Here is a 25,904-nt window from a genome sequence, read left to right as displayed (position 1 = left end):
AAACTGAGACCTGTACGGTGACTGAAACTTATCCATGTATAGAGTGAGGGAAGTCCAGACAGAAATAATACTGATAGCTTGAGAAAAATTCACATTTGAGAAAGCACAAGGTACCTTGAAAGACATGCAGAAAGATCAACTGTGCCTTCTTTTACCATGCCTGAATGCAAACATATACGCATGTATCAGTGTATGTAGATTTGTGTGTATGAGAGAGGAAACTTTAGTTTTTAAAAGTTTAATTAGCTATAGCAAAAAATCAACTCCATCAACCTATAAAATGCTTACTATTTAGCCCAAAACTCTCTGTGGGGCTAAACATCATTTCCATTAACTTTCCCATAATTTTCCTTTTCTTCAGTCAAATTTTAATTTTTTAATCCTTTTGTTTTAATTCTTCATTTTAACTGTTGGTGTTTTAATACCATTTTTTGAAATAATTCCATTACAGATAATGGTATGGTTAAGTAGAGAGAGGTGAACCTAACTGGCACACAATGAAATTATTGTCTACGGAAAAACTGGTGCAGGTTCCAAACACTCCCATTAGAAATGAACATTTGGAAAATAACCTGCTTCTAAATTGAGGTTTTGGGTACAGCTGGGTCAAGTTGCAACAGAATGTAGTGGAAAGTTGACTGGTCTTGGAGTCAGAAATGTCTGTGCCATTTACTTTACTAAGTCTACAAGAGTCTCGCTCTCATCTTTTCTTGAATGGAATCTGTAACGTCTGCTCTAAGATTCTTTGCAGGCATTCTGAAAGTTGATTAAGAAACTGTATGTGAAATGAATCATCTAACAGAATGATGGCAGAGGGTTATATTCAGTTATAGTGCAAGGTGATCCTCTATTGTAGTTATTTGTGTGTTAGAAAATTAAAATTTTATGCTTCCTTCAACACTGTATATGGACAATTTGTACAACCATTTAAGTAAGTCAATGGAAAGCTATTCTTTTTAAATATGCAGTTTTCAATAGTTGTGTCTATGTTTGTAAGCATGACTACAGCATGTGTGTTTGTATAGAAATGGCTGCTTGCCTCATTAGCATGAGGCTAATACACATTGTTATTATTTTGTCTCATAGAATGATTGAAGATAGTGGGAAAAGAGGAAATACCATGGCAGAAAGAAGACAGCTCTTTGCAGAGATGAGTAAGTATGAAACTTTGAAGGAACACCCTAGAGTGTTTATTGAATACTCATGGAAATAAAACTTAATTCTTATGGCATTTGTACTTTTCCTTAAAATCCTAAATTCTTTACAGAAAATGTATGTTTGGGCATTTTTTGCCTCCTCTTAGGTAAGAATTAAATTAGTCAATGAATCATCATAATTTGTTATTAGGACTGTATATCTTATATAAAAAAAAGATTTGTGAACCTAAATATATATATACACACAGATGCTTAATAAACACTATTTAGTGTTGGCATTAATACAATCAACTACACTTCAAAGTCTGTGTTCATTTCCCCACACTATCACAGGGGCTGGCACATTACAGGCACTAGATAAAATTATTGAAATGAATCAGTGAATGACTTACCTGCAAAATGATATCATATGCTTATATGGGAAAAAGAAGTCAGGCATGATTACCAGACAAAGCTAAAGCTATCATTTGAACTTCATGCCAAGGGGAGAAGCTGTCCTACAAACTAGCTTCTAAAAAGTGACAAGGAAAACAAAAGTTAAAAAGAGTTTGGAGGTGACCTGCTGTACAAGGAAAACCAAACCACTGACTCCAGTGGAAAACTCACTAAAGGTTGTCAGTTTATGTAAATACAAGGTTGCTGTGTAAGTAATTAGGTGGTGGTATCTCCTTCTAGACCATTTTTCTTATTCACAAGGAAGGAGAACTTGACATAAGGAGGGAGGAACACACATCTCAAATTAAATGTTATAAAGAAAAAAGTATAGTTCTTTTATTGCCTTTTTATCTCTCATTCTCTGCATAAGGAATGAGGAAGAGCAGAACTGAGTCGTAAGCCTTTTACTCCAAGAAGGCAAGAGACAAAATTAGGTTTCTCCTGGAGATTGGAACTGATTGGCAAGAATGAGGGTCGGGACTGATAAAGGAAAGCCCCAGATAATAAGATTCACATTTTTCTTTATCATTTCCCAATAATCTGGAGTCACCAAGGCAGTGTACGAACTAACAGAGAGGAAGGAAAATTAAAATTGATGCGGGGAATCTCAATCACTCTCCTTGCTTTTTCCACTTTTAGAAACATGTCTAAAGTGCCTGTGACAGTTTCAGTCATGACTTTCCAATTTCCTGGGCTGTGTAGCTGCACTTCTGGCCTGACCAGTCACCTGGAACTGTGACCTCTATTGATACGAATCTAACAGAGGAAGGAACCTAGGTGCTACTTGCCCATCTAAGCAAAATCCAGACCAGTACAGGTGTCTTCTTGTATCATAGCTTCTTAGACTGAAGACGCAAGAGTCATGTAGATCTACATGTAGTAGTGTTGGTCGCTCGGTTATGTCTGACTCTTTGCAACCCCATGGGCTGTAGTTTGCTAGGCTCTTTCTGTCCATGGAATTCTGCAGGTGAGAATACTGGAGTGGGTTGCCATTCCCTTCTCCAGGGGATCTTCCCAACCCAGGGATCAAACCCAGCTCTCCTGCATTGCAGACAGATTCTTTACTGTCTGAGCCACTAGGGAAGCCCTATGTAGATCATGGGCCAGTGTTTTATGAGAAAAAGAAAAAATATTAATAGTTAACAAAGAAAAGCAATAAAGTCTTAGGAAAAATCTTTAAATTTATCATTGTTATATTAAAGACTGTATCAGCCAACAGACTGTAAGAATTATGAAAGTGTTCTTATGTCATGATTTTGAAAACATTTATCTGAATTTCGGTACATTATGCCAGCTCCTCCTGCACCTGGTGTGGTGCCTGGCACAGACAGACACATATGTCACAGACGTCTTTTGAATTCAAGTTGTCCAACTCAAAGAAAGATTGACATAAGTTTTATATCCATACGAACAGAAAAGCTCTAAATTTTTCAAGCAAGAGAGACTTAGGAAAATTGTGCATTCATTTCCCAGATTGTAACTTAACCTTTCATAGAAACTTGTCAGAAGGTCATGCAGTATATTAAATCATTTTGAGTTCTCCTGATCAGTGATCAAAATAGTTAAGCAAGCCACACAAATATGTATCTTTCTTCCTTTCTTCCTCTCTTCAAAAACAGGTAAACACATCTGACTTGAACAATCCATTAGTGAGCATCATTTTCAGGTTAACACTAAATAGGACACAGCTACAGTAAGTGGGATTCTGCCAGATAAAACAATTGACTGATTTCCAAGAGAGACATTGTTTTTTTTTTTTTGAGACATTGATTTTGATAGGTTGTCAGACAAAAGAAAAAGGTAACCTCATTGAGAATGTGTTAAATATTTGAAAACTGTATGGGTTACCCCAACTCTATCAGCAGGACACCAAAGAAAGACAAGGAAACTATTATCAGAGAAGATTGACATTGAAACTTGGAAAGTAACTTCTTCCAGAATCTGTGATGTCTAGATAGAGAGCTTAAAAAAATGGAGGAACTTGTTAAATCTGGTCAGCTAAGTATGACTTAGAAGTAGTTATTTTTTAAACCTGGAAGGAAAGTGCCCAAGAGATTCTTGGTTTTGGAAATCACAAATGTCACAAATGTAGAAAAAGGAGTTAAGAAGGCAGGTAAGACTTTTTTAAGACTCTTGCCAGAGGGGAGAGAAGTGGAACTCAGCTCTACCAGAACCAAAGACAGGAGGGTTTCTAAACTCGGGGGTGAATAAGAGCAGATGGACTGGAAGATAAGGACGGGTAAGTTGGTCAACTGTCACAGTGAGAAAGTTAGGTGTCTACTCTCACAGAGACTAGGAGATCTTCTTCAAGATTTCATTTCCATGGTGTGGCTTCCAGGCCTTAAGAAAGATGTGTGTGAGTGTGTGTGTGTGTGTGTGTGTGTCCTGTCACTCAGTCCTCAGTCGTGTCCAATTCCCTGAGGCCCATGGACTGCAGCCTGCCAAGGTCCACTGTCCATGGAATTTTCCAGCCAAGAATATTGGAGTGGGTTGCCATTTCCTTCTCTGTTGAAAAAGATATTTCTGGGCGAAACTGGCAAAAGCCTGGGAGGTTTACATCTTTCAAGGGACAGACAAAGAATTTACAAAGGAAAGTTGTCTAAAGTAAATGCTCTAAGAAAAGAGAGATCAAAGACCTAGAGAAAAAAGAAACGTATCGAAAGGTTAGTCAAGCGGACGGGAACCTTACAAAAACCAAAGAGCAGAGAACAGAGTAACAGTTGATCAGAAGGACAACTGATAAGAAATTTTGGCAAATTCAGGTGATTGTAGCACGTACTTGTATTAAACATCTACTCTGAGCTCATAGCCACAAGCGACAGAGGCAAAAAAAAAAGACAAAATTAAGAGTAGTATGGCCTCACAAATAAGCCAAAAAACAAAACAAAAAAAATCTCTGTGGCCACATAATTTGATTAAAGAAATTTTAGGCAAGTTGCCCTAAACTAAAATTTCCCCTCAGCATAATGCCCTAATTATCTGTTTACTTGGTACCTTAGATTAAAGGCTCCAGTTAAATGTAAATGTCGTTCTCACCTTGACCTTTTCCACCATCAAATAAGTTTATCAGCTCAAATAAATTTAACAGACTGGCTTTTAGCAGAGTAAATTGTTTGCACTTGGAATCAAACTCCCTTTCTTCTCTTTTTCTGCTGAGGGCACATTTACTCTGCTTTGTGTTACACTTACTTGTGAACATGTCTGTGTCACTCACTCACATAAACCTCTCCTTCGGGACAGACCCTGGACCTTTGCCGCTAAACCCATTCACCTTAGATGCTGAATCAATGTTGGTTTGAAAGCCTCGGGGCACAGGATAGGTCGGTTTTAATGAGAAGGAAATGGTTAAGAAACACTCATTCAGAAAATGGAAGGCAGCCTAATCTGATGAGGAAAGTTCAGGGAAGAAAGCAGAGTGATAACTGCTGGGCTCTGAGTGAAGGAGGGACCAGAAACCAAAGGGAGGCAAATGGAGGTGTTCAACAAGCACTGGAGAGTGGTTCAAAGACAGACGCCCCTTTGGAATGCCGACAGCAGTCAGCATGTGCATAGCTGGAATGGTGCCTAGAGCGAGATTTTGCAATGCACACTACGAGTTTTAGGGAAAACAACAAAAATTCAGGAAAATGGCATGAATGATCCCACTCCCATAGGCCATGATATCCATAGGCCATGGATGCAGGGACTATTTTCACTTGCATCTTCATTTCTCGTGCTCTTCAGCATCGTTGGGATGTCAACTCCATGGGTCACCATCCTGGAAGTGCCCCCTTATGTCACCTGCGTAGCCTGGTCTCCTGATTCTTCTGACCTGTTTCTCTTTTTCTGTCTCTTTAGTAGCCTCCAGGCTCTCTGAAGCTCAGATTTTAACCAAAGTTTGGCTCTTGACCAATTTTCTCCCTGTACAGTGTGACTTTCCCCCAAGGTTTCACCATTATTGTTAGGGTTCTCAAGTGTTCGAGGAATGCTTCAAAACCACTTCCCACATCTCAGAAACCAGCTTACCCAGAATAGTCAGTATGTAAGTCAGTGTCAGCTTCCCTGGTGGCTCAGTGGTAAAGAATCTACCTGCCAAGGCAGGAGACTCAGGTTCAATCCCTGGGTCAGGAAAATACCCTGGAGAAGGAAATGGCACCCCACTCCAGTATTCTCGCCTGGGAAATCCCATGGACAGAGGACCCTGCCAGGCTAAGGTTCATGGGGTCGCAAATGGTCAGACATGACTTAGCGACTAAACAACAATAAGGTCAATGTCCCTTCCAGACTTGGCTCCCACTGTCAAAGCTTCTGCTGATGAAACACCTTGAGGTGGGCCTACTGTTAGCTCCACTAACTCTTCATCATAACAAAGCCAACCAGTGTCCCACCATGGCTGCCACAGTATTCCCAAAGCCACGCAGACTTTGAATGATTACCGAGGGTGCTGTTAGAAGCAGGAAGGAAGTTTGTAGCCCCAAAACTGGGCCCCTATTAGAATGTGGAATAGCCTTACTTATGCACACAGTCTCCCCTTGGAAAAATATTCCCAGTCTTGGCAATTAAGGAATATTGATACATTTTATATGTTTATCAATAAATCTTGGAATATAGACCATATTAAGGAACTCCATATCTGTGTATCCAGCTGCCCCTGGGTATGTCCACTTGGACATCTCACAAGAACTCAAACTCTGTAAATTCAAAACCAAACCCTTCATCTTCACACATCTACACACCTGTTCCTCCTTGCTCATACCTTAGTTCAGTGAGGGCCACCCCACCCATTGAGTTGTATAAGGTAGAAAGTTGAGCACTGTATTTGACCTCAAAACTCCTTTGCCTCCCCTCACCTGCTCTCTCTGCCCCTCTTTCTTTCTCTCCTCCTCCTCTTTCTCTCTCTCTCTCTCTGTCTCTCTCTCTCTCTCTCTCACACACACACACACACCGCACACATCCAGTCAATCATCAATCATGAAAAAGAGTTTAGACATGGGTTCATAGGCTGCATCTTTATTCTTTAAGTATTTGTTGGGTGAGTTTGAAAAATGAGTAAGACATTTAATATTTTGAATGATTTTATAAAAGGTTTTATAAATGAGCTATCAAAATGTATAAAACAAAACATATATGAATTGTGTGACACTGTTCAAAGTATAATAAAGCTACAACCAAAAATAAGGTAATATAGACTGGCTAGCTGGATCACTGGGTAGATGGATGGAAGGAATGAAATAAGGTAAGACGAAGAAAGGGACAGAGGGGAGGAGTAAGGAAAGGACAGAGGGAGGAAGGGAGGACAAAATGTCTTGAAGAGCTAAAGAAAGGAAAAAACAGTATTTGCAGAAGGGAACAGTGTAATCAATCATAGTTTTTTAACTGCCCCTTTGTTTTCCTCTTTATTATTTTCTTCCAACTATGACCTGAGTGTGAAAGGTTTGAGGAGATGTTTTAAGAGCATTAGATTGCCTTAAATGATTTAGCTTTAATTTTTTTCTTATGAAAAGTTTTGAATATATACACTTCAGTTCAGTCACTCAGTCATATCCAACTCTTTGTGACCCTATGGGCTGCAACACGCCAGGCTTCCCTGTCCATCACCAACTCCCAGAGCTTACTCAAAATCATGTCCATAGAGTAGGTGATGCCATCCAACCATCTCATCCTCTGTTGTCCCCTTCTCCTCCCACCTTCAATCTTTCCCAGCATCGGGGTCTTTTCAAATGAGTCAGTTCTTCCCATCAGGTGGCCAAAGTATTGGAGTTTCAGCTTCAGCATCAGTCCTTCCAATGAACATTCAGGACTGATTTCCTTTAGGATGGACTGGTTTGATCTCCTTGCAGTCCGAGGGACTCTTAAGAATCTTCTCCAGCACCACAGTTCAAAAGCATAAATTCTTCGGTACTCAGCCTTCTTTACAGTCCAACTCTCACATTCATACATGACTACTGGAAAAACCATAGCTTTGACTAGACGGACCTTTGTTGGCAAAGTAATGTCTCTGCTTTTTAATATGCTGTCTAGGTTGGTAATAGCTTTTCTTCCAAGAAGCAAATGTCTTTTAATTTCATGGCTGCAATCACCATCTGCAGTGATTTGGGAGCCCAAGAAAATAAAGTCTCTCACTGTTTCCATTGTTTCCCATCTATTTGCCATGAAGTGATGGGACCAGATGCCATGATCTTAGTTTTCTGGATGTTGAGTTTTAAGCCAGCTTTTTCACTCTTCTCTTTCACTTTCATCAAGAGGTTCTTTAGTTCTTCTTCACTTTCTGCCATAAGGGTGGTGTCATCTGCATATCTGAGGTTATTGATATTTCTCCCAGCAATCTTGATTCCAGCTTGTATTTTATCCAACCTGGCATTTTGCATGATGTACTCTGCATATAAGTTAAATAATCAGGGTGACAATATCCAGCCTTGACATACTCCTTTTCTGATTTGGAACCAGTCTGTTGTTCCATGTACAGTTCTAACTGTTGCTTCTTGACCTGCAAAGAGATTTCTCAGGAGGTGGATAAGATGGTCTGGTATTCCCATCTCTTTAAGAATTTTCCACAGTTTATTGTGATCCACACAGTTAAAGGCTTTGGCGTAATCAATAAAGCAGAAGTTTCTCTGGAATTCTCTTGCTTTTTCTATGATCCAACAGGTGTTGGCAATTTGATCTCTGGTTCCTCTGGCTTTTCTAAAACCAGCTTGAACATCTGGAAGTTCATGGTTCATGTACTGTTGAAGCCTGGCTTGGAGGATTTTGAGCATTATTTTGCTAGCGTGTGAGATGAGTGCAATTGTGCGGTAGTTTGAACATTCTTTGGCATTGCCTCTCTTTGGAATTAGAATGAAAATTGACCTTTCTAGTCCTGTGGCCACTGCTGAGTTTTCCAAATTTGCTGGCATATTGAGTGCACCACTTTCACAGCATCATCTTTCAGGATTTGAAATAGCTCAACTGGAATTTCAGCACCTCCACTACCTTTGTTCATAGTGATGCTTCCTAAGGCCCACTTGACTTCACATTCCAGGATGTCTGGCTGTAGGTGAGTGATCACACCATCGTGATTATCTGGGTCATGAAGATCTTTTTTGTATAGTTCTTCCGTGTGTTCTTGCCACCTCTTCTTAATATCTTCTGCTTCTGTTAGGTCCATATACAGAAGTAGAGAAAATAGTATTCATCTCTACGTTAATTATTTACTGCTTAGCCCCCACCATATAATTATGAAGCAAATCTAAGATATTATTTAGATGAGTCAGATCTCCATGGTTTAAAGAATTGGATACATGTATATATAAGGCTGAGTCCCTTTGCTGTTCACCTAAAACTCATGGCATTGTTAATCGGCTGTGAAAATGAAAGTCTTAGTCGGTCAGTCGTGTCTGACTCTTTGCCACCCCATGGACTATAGCCCGCGAGGCTCCTCTGTGTATGGAATTCTCCAGGCAAGAATACTGGAGAGTGTTGCCATTCCATTCTCCGGGGGATCTTCCCAACCCTAAGATGGAACCTGGGTCTCCTGCTTTGCAGGCATATTCTTTACCATCTGAGCCACCAGGAAATAACTCAATACAAAATAAAAAGTTTTTTAAAAAGGAATCATATCCCCATGATATAATAATAATGGGGAAAAGCACTATTATTTAATAAAGAGGCAAAAATATAGAGAGGGCTTTCCTTGTGGCTTAACTGGTAAAAGAATCTGCCTGCAATGCAGGAGATCTGGGTTTGATCCCTGGGTTGGGAAGATCCCCTGGAGAAGGGAAAAGCTACCCACTGCAGTATTCTGGCCTAGAGAATTCCGTGGCCATGGGGTCGCAAAGAGTTGGACACAACTGAGCAGCTTTCACTTTCACTTTTTCAAAAATATAGAGAAGTGCAATACTTTGTTTTTTATTACAAAGGAAGAATTAGATTCTTGAGTGTATAGAGTGATTTTGAATTCGGTTTCAAGATAAAATGGGTTGTTGTTTATTTTTCTCAGATCATGGACAGAATATAGTGGTAATCCTAGATGTTTCAACATGCTAAGAATAAGGATTACTCTATTGATTTTATTTCCTTATTCATTTATTCAAATTCCATCCATTTTATAAATGAATTAAGTCAGCTTATTTCCCTTTTTAATAAGTTTACTAAACTTCCTGCTCAGGAAAATACCATAAGATAAAAATGAACCTTAATTTCAGCAAATACTGAAGAAAGTCTCAGGTTGTACGTGCGTTGGGGACATGTGAGCTTGATCACTGTACAATTACATAGATGCATAGGTGGAGTTGTGACCATGTCTGGAGTAATAAGTAATGGATCCATCAACTTGGAGGACAGCCTCCAATTATATTCTGGAAGACTCTGTGGCCCTGGACAGCTGTTTGATTTTAGACAATGGCTTGGACACAGAAGACATGTGACTACACCTAAGGTAGGCTATGGGTTTATAGACTTTGAAGGAAAGACCAAACATGTCAAAGTGAATTAAGTTCATGGTTTATTGCGCCAGCGACCAAGAAATTTCTTTTCAACAAGGTGGGTAAATGGAGCAAGAACCTGTCTAGTCTGTCTCAGCAGCTTTTTTGAGTTCCAGAATCCTTGATGGATCCTGTGGTTGCCACTTACATGATCTCTGTGAGGCAATGGGCTGCTGCGTCTGAAAAGCTTAACTGCATTGCTCACCACATCCCTTTTAATATTCAGGGCTTACATCCTCAGCCAGAAAGAAGCTTTACAAACTGAAATCATTGACAGACCTCCAGACCCCTACCTGAGGTTTGAACTAAGCAGAAGGTCAGCTGAGTCCCCATGGTAATGGGCAAAGGAGTCAGTGTATTCCTGACCCTAGGCATCATCTCTACACCACTTTTACTGCATCCTGGGGAGTGGCACCTTTGCTAAATGCCCCGTAGGAACCCTATGAGAGGAAGTCGCAGAGGATCCAGGGTTTCTGTTCTTAGAGGGTGAGGCCTTGCTGGAACTAAGAAATTTAATTGTGTGCTGCATCATAGTTCTTTTAAACCTGGGGCTTGAATCATTATTTTTGAAGAACTTACATAAATTGTCTATGTCCTTAATGTCTTCTTTTAAAGGATTATTTACAGATATTGAGATTCTCTTAATTGTTGAACCAAACTGAGCACTGCTAAAAATACATCTTCATTCTGGGGAAAAAGACAGATTTAATGCTCATGTACTTCTGCTTGTGTCTATGTGTCTGCTTATCCTGTATTCTAGAGAGTTCATTTCCCACATGAGCCTCTCAGATTGACAGATGACATGAAACTAGGAAGGTCCTTTGAAATGCCAGTGGCAAAATAAAAATTTAAGGGTTAGAAATATGAGCTTAAAAAGTAAAAGAAACTAAGCAGATTAAATGTCCTACCTTTAGCCCCCAAATAAGCATTTAAACAGAAAAGATATGACTTAATAGAAGTGCTTATGATTTCAAAAGCCAGTTTTAATGAACTTCTAGCTCAAAAGAGCCAGAAGAATGAACCATCTATGAAAAAAATGCCATCAGTTAGTTTCCTTATCAATAGTGGTAACAATTGCTTTCTGTACATTCCACACAGGTAGGCAATAGCTGTGGCATTTGGGCTAATTTTGAGCTTCCCTGGTGGCCCAGACAGTAAAGAATCTGCCTGCAATATAGGAGACCTGGGCTCGACCCCTTAGTCAGGAAGATCCCCAGGAGAAGGAAATAGCTACCCGCTCAACTATTCTTGCCTGGAAAATTCCATGGATGGAGGAGCCTGGTGGGCCACAGTCCATCAAGTCACAAAGAGTCAGAAAAAACTGAGTGACTAACACTTTGACTTCTACTTTTCACTTTGGGTTAACTTCATATATCTCATTTCAAGGAGATATTAGTCAGACAGAACAAGATCACTGGAATGGGTAAGTACTGGGGTCCAGCCCCGGTTGGATCCAGGGATTCCCTCTGGAGGATGGAGGTGGCGATTAGAGGAATAGAGAAAGAGATAAGGAAAGAATTTTGCAATTAAGAAAATAGAGGAGAGAAAAGAGGCTGATATTCCTTGGTTTACTCAGAAAGCCAATAAAGCCCCAGCACCGGACTTGCTCTGTTCATATAGGCCGCAGGCGCCCTCTTGAATAGCTGAAGGTGCCCCACCTTATGCACCTTCTCGAGTGGGTCTTAGAAGCCCAGGCAGGAAAGTGAATGCAGAGGGTCTCTGTGCTCTAGGGAATCAGCCTGAAAAGGAAAAGGAAAGAGAAAGAATGACACGGGGAGACCGAGCTTTGAGCAATGCCTGTAGCTTTATTTTCAAAGGGAGCTTATATACCTTAAGTTGTGCATAGAGGAAAATAGGGGGTGTAAAATCATGCAAAGTCAGCAGTCTTTGATCCTTATAGAGACCAGGCTTTTCTTTTCTTCAAACTTATCATATACAAATGGTTTAGGTGATTTACATCATCTTCTGGCCAGAAGGCCTGTTAACATTTTATGACTCTGATAAAGGTTTGTCAACCGTAAGACTTATTTTCTCTAAGAGTAATTATTTTAAAGTTTGGCGCCATCCTCCGAAGATTTTAGATAAAGTTGCATTCCTATAGGGCAGAGGTGCAGTGGGTTTACAACAAGGAAAGAATTTATTACCTTAAGGGTCTAAAGTTATTAACACCAAGGCCACTACTTATTTTTCCTACATACCAACTATATTAATTAATACACTTCCAAGGATACAATACAGGGGATGTGGAAACTTGGCAGCAAGCATTGGCTCAACAATGAAATCTTCTACTAGTTCTATTCTAACAATTTCTAACTCTCCGAGGGGCTCTATACTATTTGAATATCTTAAGCTTCCCATGCCTCTTGGGGTTGGGGGACTGTAAACAATCGTATGCTTAGCTGTAGGAGTCCGGGTAAACTTGTCAGGCAAGTTAAAGAGCCATCTGAGGGGTTTGGATTGAAACACTCCTATTATGCCCAGGAGGCTAATTAACTAGAGCTCTAAGTTGATTTCCTTCAGAGAAAGGTGGTCGGGGATAGCCCCCCCCCCTCCCCCGCCCCGTTAATGTCAGAGGAGTTGGTGAAAGTCATAAAATAGTAAAACAGACAGATTCTGGTTTTGGGGTAGATGCTCTGACAGATCCAGGGGTCCCTTGAGCCCTGACTCGCCTTTGCATATCAGGCCTCTCCACATGACCTTTGTCATGGGTGGGAACTCCCATGCTGGCTCCCTGCAGGTAAGGGTCTCAAATCCATGTCTGATAATAATGACAATAATAGCAACATCCATATATTGACTCCCATTGTGTGCCACTCTCTGGGTAGATAGACATTGGACTTGAAATGGCTTTGGACTTGGACATCTTCAACCTGAAAAACTCAAGGAGACACTACCCCGCCCCCACCTAAACTTTAAACTCTGTGATGACAAAGACTTTTGTACATAATCTCCAGATGCTAATGATAATCACAATAGCTGCTTCCCAATCTTTGAAAAATAAATTTTGTTAAGTGGCAGGGAGAAAAGATGATATGGTTTCAGAAGGGAAATTGGATGAAATGGATTGACGTTACAGGGAGGCAAATGAAAGCCCAAATATAAAGAAGAAATGGCTATCATTTATTGGTACTCAGCAGTGACACTGAAAACCCTTATAAGGATGTCCATTTGCTCACTAGGTACCAGCTACAGAGGTTACCAGCTGGTAAAGTTGATGCTGTTCTCCTCATTTTATGCATGAAGAAGTCAGAAGGCAAGTAAAAACTTCTCAAAGTTCATACAACTAGGAAGAGAAAGATTAGGGTTATTGACTATAAAGCTCATAGTGAAGATGAAGTCGCTCAGTTGTGTCCAACTCTTTGTGACCCCATGGACTGTAGCCTACCAGGCTTCTCCGTTCATGGGATTTTCCAGGCCAGAAAACTGGAGTGGATTGCCATTTCCTTCTTTAGGAGATCTTCCCAACCCAGGGATTGAAACCAGGTCTCCTGCATTGTAGGCAGACGCTTTACCGTCTGAGCCACCAGGGAAGTTATATAAAGCTCATATATTGTCACTAAGTTTTAAAATTATCCCTATCATTGGAAGTAATATTTTATGGCCATTGGCTAAATGTCCATCTATTGAGAACATATTTAGGCAATTTTCTGCATGGGATGAAGGTGAGCCCTCCCTCTTTGATCCTTCAAGCATTCAGTATCAACGAGTCTGTTTGTCAAGTAATAAACTCTCATAAGTATGAATGTTAATGAACTGCCTCATAAAACCATGGAGTAATAGGTGATGTTGCTAGTCACTAAGTCATGTCCAACTCTTTGTGACCCCACAGACTGTAGCCCACCATGCTCCTCTGTCCATGGGATATCCCAGGCAACAATACTGGAGTGAGTTGCCATTTCCTTCTCCAGAGGATCATCCCAATCCAAAGATCAAACTTGAGTCTCCTGTTCCAGGGGATCTTCCCGACCCAGGAATCGAACCCAGGTCTCCCGCATTGCAGGCAGATGCTTTACCATCTGAGCCACCAGGGAAGCTATTTATAAATAAGTAAAGTTAAAAAAAATCCTGCATACTGAGTGGTGCAGCCAAAAAAAAAATGTTTTTTAATATATCAAAGTAGAGCCATGTACCTTAATATCTGTTATGAACATAAACATGGGCTTGAAAGAAGCCAAATATTTAGAAGTAGAGAACAGACATTAGTTGAACATCTACTATGTTTTAGAGACGGTCTAGAAATGAGCCCCTCCAGAGGAGAGTGGGAGGACGGCCAGGAACTCAGGTGTCGATGGAACAAGCAGCACGTCTACAAGGGCTGGTGAGGAGACCAGCCCAAGCCTAGCAGAGGTTTGAGGGCAGAGCAGTGGGGAATGTTGTGGGGTAGGTAGGAGGGGAAGAGCCTGCAGCGGGGCTTGGATTCCGGGTGGATCTTTCAGCCCTGGTGCTGTGGGCATCAGGAGCCATGCTGGATTCTTGAGTAGAGAAGTGGGCTGAGGAAAGCAGTTCAAGAATATGGAGAACACGCTATGTCAGGGAGGAAACGGAGGCCTCAGTGGCAGAAAGAATAGTGCTGTCTTTCTTTCATTTTTTCTTTTCTAAAATTTAGTTGGTTTACAATGCTGTGTTAATTTCTGCTGTATGGCAAAGTAATTTGGTTATACATATATATACCTTCTTTTCCATTATGATTTACCACAGGATATTGAATAACAGTTCCTCGTGCTGTACAATAGGATCTTCTGTTTATCCAAACTATATATACACTAGTTTGCATCTGCTATTCCCCAACTCCCAACTGATCCCTCCCTCAACCCACTCCCTTGGCAACCACAAATCTACAAAAATGGTTGTTTTTAGAAAGGAGACCCCCCCACCCTGAGGTTGACAGGAAGCTTTGTAGGATAGACATGAGTAACATTAATGATGTATGTGTGCCAAGCAGTGTTCCCAATGCTTTAGATTAATAGACACTCATTTATCCTTCAACAGTCCATGAGGTAAGTAGTAGTATTATCATCAGTCCCATTTCCCAGATGAGAAAACTGAGGCCTCTAAAAGCAATTGGTCTGAAGGCACCAAGAGCGGATGCCCAATGTTCAGTCTGTGCTCACCTCACAGCCATACTCTAATTACAGATTACAGTGCATTAAAAATCATTATTTGATAATATTACTATCTGGTGTCATCTAGCAGTTTAAGTCACAACTTGATCCGACTGTTATCAGAAATGGCAGACACAAACCCATGGACAGGATTGACAACCTGATGTCCCAGAACCTGAGGCGTACGAGACAGACCTCAGGTCTTAAATTTCTATTCTAGCAAAGATGAAAGTCAGATTACATGTATTGGTTAGGTCTGTAGTTATTTCGTTTATGACCATGATCACTTCCTTTCCACATGCAAGCAGACCACATGTGTACCTTTTATCTGTCCCCAGGGGCTCAAGACCTGGATCGTATCCGACTCTCCACCTATAGAACAGCATGCAAGTTGAGGTTTGTTCAGAAGAAATGCAATTGTAAGTATGCTGGTTCCTTGGGCCAGCTACCCCCATGAATCCTATAGTTCACATCTGTTACTTGGGCTAACTACTCTTGTGAATCCCATAGTTCACATCTGTTACTTGGTTTATTAAAAGTAGGCTTTTGTGCAAGTATGGATTTAAAAAAAAAAACTATGTTTATACCACAATAAGAGATTATGATACAAAAATGGTAGAAAGACTTTTCCCAAACAATTCTGAATGACTCAACTGCTGAAGTATTGGAACAGATGAACCTCTGGATATGTATCCTGCCCTTGAAATGGTTGAAATCCAGATGGATGAGTTTTCTTTTCTCTAGCTTTGGTATTATAAGCTCCAAGCCCTCCAAATGGCTTCCAAGAACTTTAGAAAATATCAAATATTAAGTCCTCCATATGTTTTCTTTACAAATATAGGGAAATGTTTACAAGCTCCTGGAAAACATTTAAGTTTCTTTCTGAAACTACAAAAATGAGTCCTTTGTATCAGAGCATTGACTACTTTTGCTTACATCAGACCACAGCAAGAGAGGAGACAATGATACTTAAAGAAACAAACTTGCTTTAACTTTTCCCCAAATTTTAACATGTAGCAGCAAGCTGGCTCATCAGTTAGCGAGCAGTTTCACTTTCCATGCCAGGTCAGTACTTCCATCAGATTATCACATTCATTTTCTCTTGAAAAATAGAGTGCTTCCAAGTTCATGTGTAGGAACTTACTCTTGTCTTTTTTGAAAACCGACTGCTATAAAATTAATAACTGTTCTCATTTTCTAGTTAGTATTGGACAAATTTTGAAAATGAAAACCATAATGTTCTCCTGCACACACAGACATAGTTCTTGAATATCTAAGCATGGGCATTAGGCACTTGGTGAATGTGGAAACCAGCCGCGTTTACATCTCTGCTCTCCCGGGATCTCTAGCAAAATGCTTCTTATGGCCCTGGGGGGACCACCTCCAGCCCCAGGCTTCTCAGTTTACAGCTACAGGAATGCACCGGAGATATCTACTCCTCAGCTTGCTCAGCTGCAGCTTCTTCCCTAGCTCTAGTAGGAAATGGGTCTGAAATTTGGGTCAGGACAAGAAGGAAGAAAAAACCAGGTGGGTCAAATATCAAAGTTGTGTTTTAGCTTGTTGTGTGTGCGTGCTCAGTCATGTCCAACTCTTGCAACCCCATGGAGTATAACCTGCCAGGCTCCTCTGTTCATGGGATTTCCCACGCAAGAATACTGGAGTGGATTGCCATCTCCTCCTCCAGGGAATCTTCCCAATCCAGGGATCGGACCCATGTCTCCTGCATCTTTGCATTGGCAGGCTCATCACAGGAAGCTAACCCAGTTCCCCAAAATGCAATAGAAGATCACTGCAGATGCAGGAAGGAACCTGGGATTGTGCTTCCGGTCCTGCATGTTGATAGGTCATAAAAGCCCTTTTGGGGACTGGTGTTAAGGGATCAAGAAAATGCTCCCACAAGAAAGCTTCCCCTCCCCCCTCAACCCCATCACCTATATGTAAACAAAAGGAAGAATCTCTGTGTTTTCAGCAATGAAAGTGATGGAACCCTCTGCCTTTTTCCTTATTACCACTCCAATGGGCCTCAGTGTAGACGGAGTTCTATCCTCATAAAGCTTTTCTACACAGAGCCTTCCTTAGGTTACTTTCAGTAGAGATGGGGAACTTGGTGGATCTGGCAAGAGGTGATCAGGGACCTCCACTAAGAAAGAAAGTGACAGGATCAATGTGTATTTTAGAAAAGAAATTGTCAGGTATTGAAGAAGAGTAAAGAAGTGTTGTGTTTTGCCTTGGGTGTCATTAAATTTTTTTGGTGTGCTTATCTTCTCTCATTCACCAAATTCAGGACTCTTCACAGTAGGGTCAGTTTTTTTGTATGTTGTCTACGTTTTACTTAAATTTCTGAGAACAAGACTGATGTTCAATAAATATTTCTCTTTGTCCATTTTGTATAAACTAGGCTATGAAATACTTTGCTGAAATTACATTAGATGCCAGAATAAAATATCTTGAGTGCTTTCCAAAGAATAATACAAAGACAGTACAAAATGGTAAGGATGAACAAATACATAGCTAGTTGAATAAATAAGGAAAAGTGAGAAAGGAAGGAAGAGAGGGAGGGGGGAAGGAAGGAAAAGTAAAGAAAAATGACCCACATTGATTAGGCAACCCTGCAGCCAACATTACAAAGGGTGCACACCATTGGCCCGAACTGCGTCCAGCAAACCACAGGCCATATCTCATTCCTCCTACTCTCTGACAGAGGCCCTTTCTCCTTTTGGGGTACCTCCTTTTCCATTTCCTGCTCCCCTCATCCTTATTCCACATCCTGAATTATGTCATAACCTCACTGACTCTTTTGGAAAACAGTGGGAGAAACGGTGTTGATCCATCCCTGTCTATCCCTCTGTGCATCCACTCACTTACCCCTTAATTTAGGAAGCTTATAATGAGCCCCTGTGCAAGGTTTGGCACTGCTCTAGGTACCAGGAATAAAGCTGGAGTGAATGAGATGTGATCCCTGCCTTAAAGCTGTCCAAAGTCTAATTGGGTAGATGGATTTTTACACAAACAACACCTCGTGGAAGTGTAATAAGGGCAGAGCGTGTGTGGGAGCAACAAGAAGGCAGAGCCCAGACCTAGGTGTGAGGGCTGCTGGCGGGAGTTTTCCTGGAGCAAGAGACACTGGGCTGAGTCTTAAAGAATGAGTAGACATTACACAAGAAAGTGTTATTTGCTTTGCAAGGTACCTTATCAACTTCATATGTTTTAGGGAAAGGAAAGATATTACATTCTATACAAACTAGACAAAACTGAGGCTCAAGGGAAAAAAAAATAAGCATATATTGAGTGCTCTGCTAAAATTAAGTTTTGTTTTAAAGTTGTTTCTACCTGTATCAGAAGTCTTACATGCAAGCACCATGTGTGTTACTTAAGTTTTCCTTCCTGACAAAAAATATAACAGTTGTATTGAGGTACATGTAAAATGCTCACACAATTGGGCTTGGCTTATCTTCATCAAAGTTGAAGTCTTCCTTTTAGGAAGATAAGCAGCAACACTGATGTACGTGAGATATTAGTCAACATGAACATATACCCCTCTATTCAGTTCAGTTCAGTTGCTCAGTTGTGTCTGACTCTTTGTGACCCCATGAATCGCAGCACGCCAGGCCTCCCTGTCCATCACCAACTCCCGGAGTTCACTCAGACTCACGTCCATCGAGTCAGTGATGCCGTCCAGCCATCTCATCCTCTGTCGTCCCCTTCTCCTCCTGCCCCCAATCCCTCCCAGCACCAGAGTCTTTTCCAATGAGTCAACTTTTCGCATGAGGTGGCCAAAGTACCCCTCTATTAGAGGAATGTATTTTCTGTCTGCCATAAAACCTAACCCACAGTGCATTATGGTACCTGGTATACTCTACAATAAAAGAAATAAGGAAAAAATCCAGAAGTATGCTTTTAAGGGCATCGCTTTATTGAAAACTCTTATACTGTATTTACTCATGGAAATCAATAGAACTTAACTGAGAACAGGGTGTTTATTCTTAGGCCCAGACCTTATTTATAGTTAACATTTATTTTGTATATTAACAAAACTAAGCTTTAAAACTACATAATGGAAGAAAAATGTAAAAACGGACACAAAGTCATCACCTAGAAAAAGTATTTCTGGGGGTAACATGGGGTATATAGAATTTTAGGAGATTTCTTTTTTTATCTAAATTTAAAGATCAAAAGAGCTAGTTAATTCCCTATATTTCCTTCCTCATAGCCCTTGCCTACTCTATTGCTAAAGTATTGATTCCTATCACTGACATTCATGTTCATTCTGTTTAATACAGTTACTGATGTATACTGAGAATAGCTCATTACCACTGTCCTGAAAAACTCCAAAGGAGAGGCCAGAAAACTGTGGCCTGTGGTCTGAATGTGGCTCAGCATCTATTTTGTATCAACCATGAACTAAGAATAGTTTTCACAGACGAGTATTTGATAATAGAGAACATTGATTCACAACCCCGACTAAGCAAAATGTTATCCTCCCAAAATAATTCCATTCTTCTCATTGTTTAAAAATCGGACGCAAGACTTCTTTGGTTGTCCAGTAATTAAGATTTCCCCTTCCAATGTAGGGGGTGCAGGTTCGATCCCTGGAACAGGAGCTAAGATCTCACATGCCTCTCGGGCAAAAAACCAAAATGTAAAACAGAAGTAATACTGTAATGAATTCAATAAAGACTTTAAAAAATAGTCCATATCAAAAAACAAACAAACAAAAAAACCTTTAAAAAAGTGGACTCAATTACTGTATTTTTAATTTCACAAGTAAAAACGTGGAAACTTGTTTTCTCTACTTAATATCTACACAGTATTACTGTATAAAACAGTGGTGCCTCTTGGTCCACCAAAAAAAAAAAAATTTACTAACTTCTGCTAGAAGAAAAGAGCTGTAAGAAGCCCACTTTTAGCAGACTTGATGATGTTAAGGAACAAACTAGTGGTTATCAGTGGGAAAGGGAAAGGGGAGAGGGGCAGCAAAAGATTAAGAGGGTAAGAGATACAAACTATTAGGCATCAAATAAGATGCAAATAAATAAAATAAGCTTCAAGCTACATTGTACAACACAGGGAACGCAGCCAATATTTTATAATCACTGTAGATGGAATGTGTGCTCAGTCGCTTCAGTTGTGTGACTCTTTGCAACACTATGGACTGTAGCCCACCAGGCTTCTCTGTCCATGGGACTCTCCAGGCAAGAATACTGGAGTGGGTTGCCATGCCCTCCTCCAGAGGATCTTCCTGATCCAGGGATTGAACCTGCATCTCCTGTTTCCTGCATTGTAGGTGGATTCTTTACCACTGAGCCACCAGAGAAGCCCATAGATGGAATGAAAATGAAAGTGAAGTCGCTCAGTCATGTCCGACTCTTTGCAACCTCATGGACTGTAGCCTACCAGGCTCCTCCGTCCATGGAATACTCCAGGCAAGAATACTGGAGTGGGTTGCCATTTCCTTCTCCAGGGGATCTTCCCAACCCAGGGATTGAACCCTGATCTCCTGCATTACAGGCAGATGCTTTAACCTCTGAGCCACCTGTGAATCACTCTATTGTACACTTGTAACATATAATATTATACTGCAACTATATTTCAATTTTAAAAAAAAAAAGAATTTTTTTTCAGGCAAAAGCTTCTTCTTTCCTTCAAATTTCTCCACAGGCTCTATTTCCCAACTCTGCTTCTTCCCTTTGCCATTCATCTTTGTACCTTGTCACACCCTCCTTCCCCTGCCATAACTAGCACATTTTCTAATAAAACAAGAAGAAATGTGTCCAAAAAATAGGAATCAAAATTTGGCTATTTTATTTTCTAGGAGGACTGGAACAGAATGGAGACTATGATAATATTTCCAATACTCCTTCCTAATCAGCAGTCTTCTCTTTCGCTTCCAGGTATCCTGCTAAATTTCCACAAAATAAATACCCTATATACCATTTACAAACATGTGAAAATGGCCACATCTCTGCCTTTATTTTGAACAAATAACCATCTTCTACTAGAAAATGATTTCCTCAGTCAGCACTGACACAGTTAACGACCCAGATACCCTGTAATGTCAGCAGATCTTTCTTCAGAAATTGCTTTGGAGTCAAGGAAACATGGCCTTAAGTTCACGAACAACAAAAGGCAACAGGGGAAATCAATGAGAAATCTCGAAGTCCTCCTGCTTAATAGTGAGACCAAAAAAGCAAGGAGACGAGAGGATCCTCTCCCCGACACCTGCAGCCGACACTGCACCGTCTTTAGTTCTGGTTACAGTCTGAATTTTCTATCACTCATCTCAATTAAAATTGAATTAAAATTGTGTTTAAAAAAAAAAAGAGGACAAAAGGTATACATTTGCCTCTGGACTTTTACCACCTTTCCTCTAGTAAATGAAACATTTTTTAAAAGTAAAGTTTCCTTCAATCAGATATCATTTAAAGTCAGAACACATGCTTTTCTCTGTAACTTCTCTAAACTTCTTTCAGGATTTCCTGTGAACCAAAAAAATAGAGTTGTCTATTTACTGAAATGTTTCTTTATCACTGCAAAATTAACCCAAGTGAGTGCTATCTATGTCCTAGGTCCTGAATAAACACTCCCCTATGGATGAATGAAAGTGCCCCACTAGACTCACTTCTCACCCGCCAAGTGACTAGTCTTAGGCTGCAGGAATGGCCTGCATTAACAAATGCTAGTATCACACTCATTTTTCTTCAAGCTAGTGTATCAACATGTTCCTTATCCTTGTCTCATATTTTTTGTTGTTGCTTTTTCTTTTGGCTGTGTGGCACATGGGATCTTAGTTCCCCAACCCAGGATCGAACCGGCAGCCCCTGCATTGGCAGCAGAGTCTTAACCAGTGGACCATCAGGAAGCCCCTTGCCTCATTTTTAAGTGTGTGGATTTCTGATTGCCTGTGTCAGTTTTTATCTTTGCTTAACAAATGACCACACACTTAGCAACTGAGAACAACCACATTTATAATTACCCAGTTTCTGTAGGTAGAAACCCAACCAGCATGGCTGGACTCTCAGCTCAGAGTCTCATGGGCTGACCTCAAGTGCTGGCTGAATCCGTCGTTCTCATCCTGGGGCTCCAGGTCCTCTTCCAGGATAACTGGCTGTTGGTGGAATTCACATCCTTATGGTTGAAGGACTGAGATCCTCGTTTGTTGCTGACTGTCATATGGGGACAGCTCTCAGTACCTAAAAGCAAGTCACGTTTCTTGCAACGTGGCTCCCCACAACCGTTCAGAGTGTAAATATCTGCTTCTTTATCCATGTTTCTCACTGACTCTCTCCTCTGTGACCAACTAGGGGAAAAAAAAAAAAAAAAACCTCTCTGCTCTTAAAGGACTCATGTGCTAGGTCACGCCCACCCAGATACTCTCTCTATCTCAAGCCAACTGATTTGGGACTTCAGTTACATCCGCAGTTACCCAGAGAAGTACCTGGATTAGTGTTTAATGGAATAACTGGGACTAAGTATCTGTCCTTGACATGCCAGGAACCTTGGGGTGGGGCCAAGCAGGGTATCCTAGGATCCTACCTACCACATTGCCCAAAGTTTAAAGAAAAAACACAGGCAAGAGAAATAGCACCCCCTCCAAAAGATATGTGTTTAAAAGAAAAAGATAGGGACTTTCCTGGTGGTCCAGTGGTTATGACTTCACCCTCCAACGCATGGGCTGCTAGTTTGATCCCTTGTTGGGGAGTTAAGATCCCACATGCCTCGTAGCCAAAAACCAAATCATAAAACAGAAACAATACTGCAACGGATTCAATAAAGACTTTTAAAATGGTCCACAGAAAAAATAATTTAAAAAGAAGAGATAGAAGAACTCGCTCCACTCAAAGAGCCAGAAGGAAGAGCAGGAATGTTCACAGGGAAATAAGTGACAGAGGTCAAACCCTCGCAGCAAACGTATCTCTGTATTCTTCCAAATGTGTTTGATATACACTTTCATTCCTGATGTTGAGTCATTCTAGACACTTGTTTAGAATAAAGACAAGTGGATCACACTAGAATACAATGTTCCCCCAAAATTCCCTGTGGGGAAGTCGGGGGTGACAGCAGAACATAAACAAGCCCATTAAAGATGCCCATGCGCCAGGTGATGGAACACTGCTTCGCTCTGGGCATGCTGTACCAATGGCAAAAATGTCTCCCCTTAATCAGGCAAATTTCTGGTAGAGAAAAGCTATGATTTTAAAGCCCTAATGCTTCTGATGTGGGTTTAATTAAGGCTACTTCTTCCCATTAATTGCCTTTAAGCTCTTAAAGACCCAAGGCTTAGGTTACTTGTTAGTATTTTTATTTTTAGAGAATGCTGGAAACTTGGTCTTCTCAAGCTGCTACCACTGCATATACAACCTGTGAAGTAAGCTGACACCTGTAGTCTTGTTTCCAAGCATCTGGATGTAACATCCATCAGCTTCCTTCTCTCCTGCTTCTTCTTTACGCCAGGAAGCTGTGCCAACTAAGCACTTTCACTCTCACAGTTTAGGAAAGAGCATCATCTTAAATGCTGCAGTCAGTTGGGAAGGAGTGGTATGTAAGGAGGAATACCTTTCAAGCTTCTCCACCCCCATCTAAAGGAGGCCAGAGAGAGATGCAATGACCTTCCCGTAGTGATCTGCCAGGCTCTGTTCCTGGGAGCCTGCGGTATCAGCCCAGGGCCAATCAGCAGAGTGATGAAGCAATACCCAGGGGGTGTTCTCCTGCAGCCGGCTCCCAGGATCCCTGGACTCAGGAAACACAGAGGAAACAAAGACAGGAAGACAGGAGTGGAAGAATGACTCCTCCCACATAACCACACCTGTGATTATGCAGGAAAATCCTTCCTGACACCACCTTGATTTCCTCTCAGTGAAGCTTTGTTGGCATTTTGTCACCATTGTTAACAAACATTCAGACATTTATTCATTCATTCAACAAATATGGACTCAGATTTACTGGGCTCCAAGCATCATGCTTGGGCTTCCCTGGTAGTTCAGTGGTAAATAATCCATCTGCAATGCAGGAAATGGAGGGTTCAATCCCTGTGTTGGGAAGATCCCCTGGAGAAGGAAATGGCAACCCACTCCAGTATTTTTGCCTGGAAAATTCCATGAACAGAGGAGCTTGGTGGGCTACAGTACATGGGGTCACAAAGAGTAGGACATGACGGAGCACCTAAACAACCACAAGCATTATGTTTAGACCATGGGTGGCGAGGGGAGTCTGGTAATTTTCCTTCGTGTACAAATTTAGTATTAGAATAACCTTAAGTTTAGAATAAATAGGATGTCTATTTATAAACACATTTAAAACCTATTTATAGGACACTTCCTATTTATTCAAAGTTTCTGAGTCTGTGGATATCAAATATAGATACACCCTAAAACTTTGCTATTAGGTTGGTGCAAAAGTAATTGCAGTTTTACATTGTTGAACTTTGCCATTTAATTCTGGAATACACTCCTAAATAAGGATGGTTATGTTATACATCATTTTAATGCACATTTCTCACTTTATGTTTTTTGCTAATGACTCATTATTTGTGGCTCAGAGGTTAAAGCGTCTACCTGCAATGCAGGAGACCAGGGTTCGATCCCTGGGTCAGGAAGATTCCCCTGGAGAAGGAAATGGCAACCCACTCCAGTATTCTTGCCTTTAGAATCCCATGCACAGAAGAACCTGGTGGGCTACAGTCCTCGGGGTCGCAAAGAGTCAGACACGACTGAGCGATTTCACTTTCACTTTCATTATTTGCTATTTATTTTAGAATAGGGAAATTATGTTAGACAAAAGGCAAATTTGAGCAATTTTCTTATTCAAGTTCAAAATGGATTGTAAAGCAGTGGAGACAACTCACAATATCAACAATGCATTTGGCCCAGGAACTGCTAATGAACATACAGGGAGGTGATGGTCAAGAAGTTTTGCAAAGGAAACAAGAGCTTGAAAATGAGGAGTGCAGTGGCTGGCCATCGAAAGTTGACAATATAACCAACTGAGAGCCATCATCAAAGCTGATTCTCTGATAACTACATGAGAAGTTGACCAAGAACTCAATGTCAACCATTCTATGGTCATTTGAAGCAAACTGGAAATGTGAAAAAGCTTGATAAGTGGGTGCCTCATGACCCGACTGAAAAGTTTTTAAAAAATCATCTTTTGAAGTGTCATCTTCTCTTATTCTATGCAACAACAACAAACCATTTCTCAATCAGTTTGTAATATGTGATGAAAAGTGGATTTTATACTATAGCCAGCAATGGCCAGTTCAGCAGCTGAACCAAGAAGATGCTCCAAAGCACTTTCCAAAGCCAAATTTGCACCCGAAAAAAGTTCATGGTCACTCTTTAGTGGTCTACTACCCGTCTGATCTACTACAGCTTTCTGAATCCCAGTGAAACCATTATATCTGAGAAGTATGCTCAGCAAATCAATGAGATGCACTGAAAACTGCAATACTTGCAGCCAGCATTGGTCAACAGAATGGGCCCAATTCTTCTCCATGACAATGCCCGACTGAACATCACACAACCAACGCTTCAAAAGTTGAACTACTTGAGCAGTGAAGTTTTGCCTCATTCACCATATTTACCTGACCTCTCGCCAACCAACTATCACTTCTTCAAGCATCTCAACAACTTTTTACAGGGAAAATGCTTCCACAACCAGCAGGAAGCAGAAAATGCTTTCCAAGATTTCACTGAATCCTGGAATAAACCAACTACAGGAATAAACCAACTTATTTCTCATTGGCAGAAATGTGTTGGTTGTAATGGTTCCTATTT

At 40.8% G+C, this 25,904-nt stretch overlaps 1 protein-coding gene across 16 annotated transcripts in view; it reads left to right on the top strand.

Annotated features, from left to right (window-relative positions):
* The window catches only part of DTNA (dystrobrevin alpha), a 319,072-nt gene that overhangs the window by 153,899 nt on the left and 139,269 nt on the right, over positions 1 to 25,904 (top strand). For all 16 annotated transcript variants that reach the window (XM_027526043.1, XM_027526045.1, XM_027526044.1 and 13 more), the window contains exons 3-4: positions 1,087 to 1,154; positions 15,474 to 15,554. In XM_027526043.1, the coding sequence (XP_027381844.1) occupies positions 1,088 to 1,154; positions 15,474 to 15,554 (148 nt within the window). In that variant the 5' untranslated portion in view covers position 1,087. The remainder of the gene's footprint in view (positions 1 to 1,086; positions 1,155 to 15,473; positions 15,555 to 25,904) is intronic.

This window comes from Bos indicus x Bos taurus, chromosome 24, assembly GCF_003369695.1.
Source record: "Bos indicus x Bos taurus breed Angus x Brahman F1 hybrid chromosome 24, Bos_hybrid_MaternalHap_v2.0, whole genome shotgun sequence".
Lineage (NCBI taxonomy): Eukaryota > Metazoa > Chordata > Mammalia > Artiodactyla > Bovidae > Bos > Bos indicus x Bos taurus.
The sequence above is the reverse complement of the archived record's forward strand: the minus strand, read 5'-3'. Positions and strand labels throughout refer to the sequence as shown.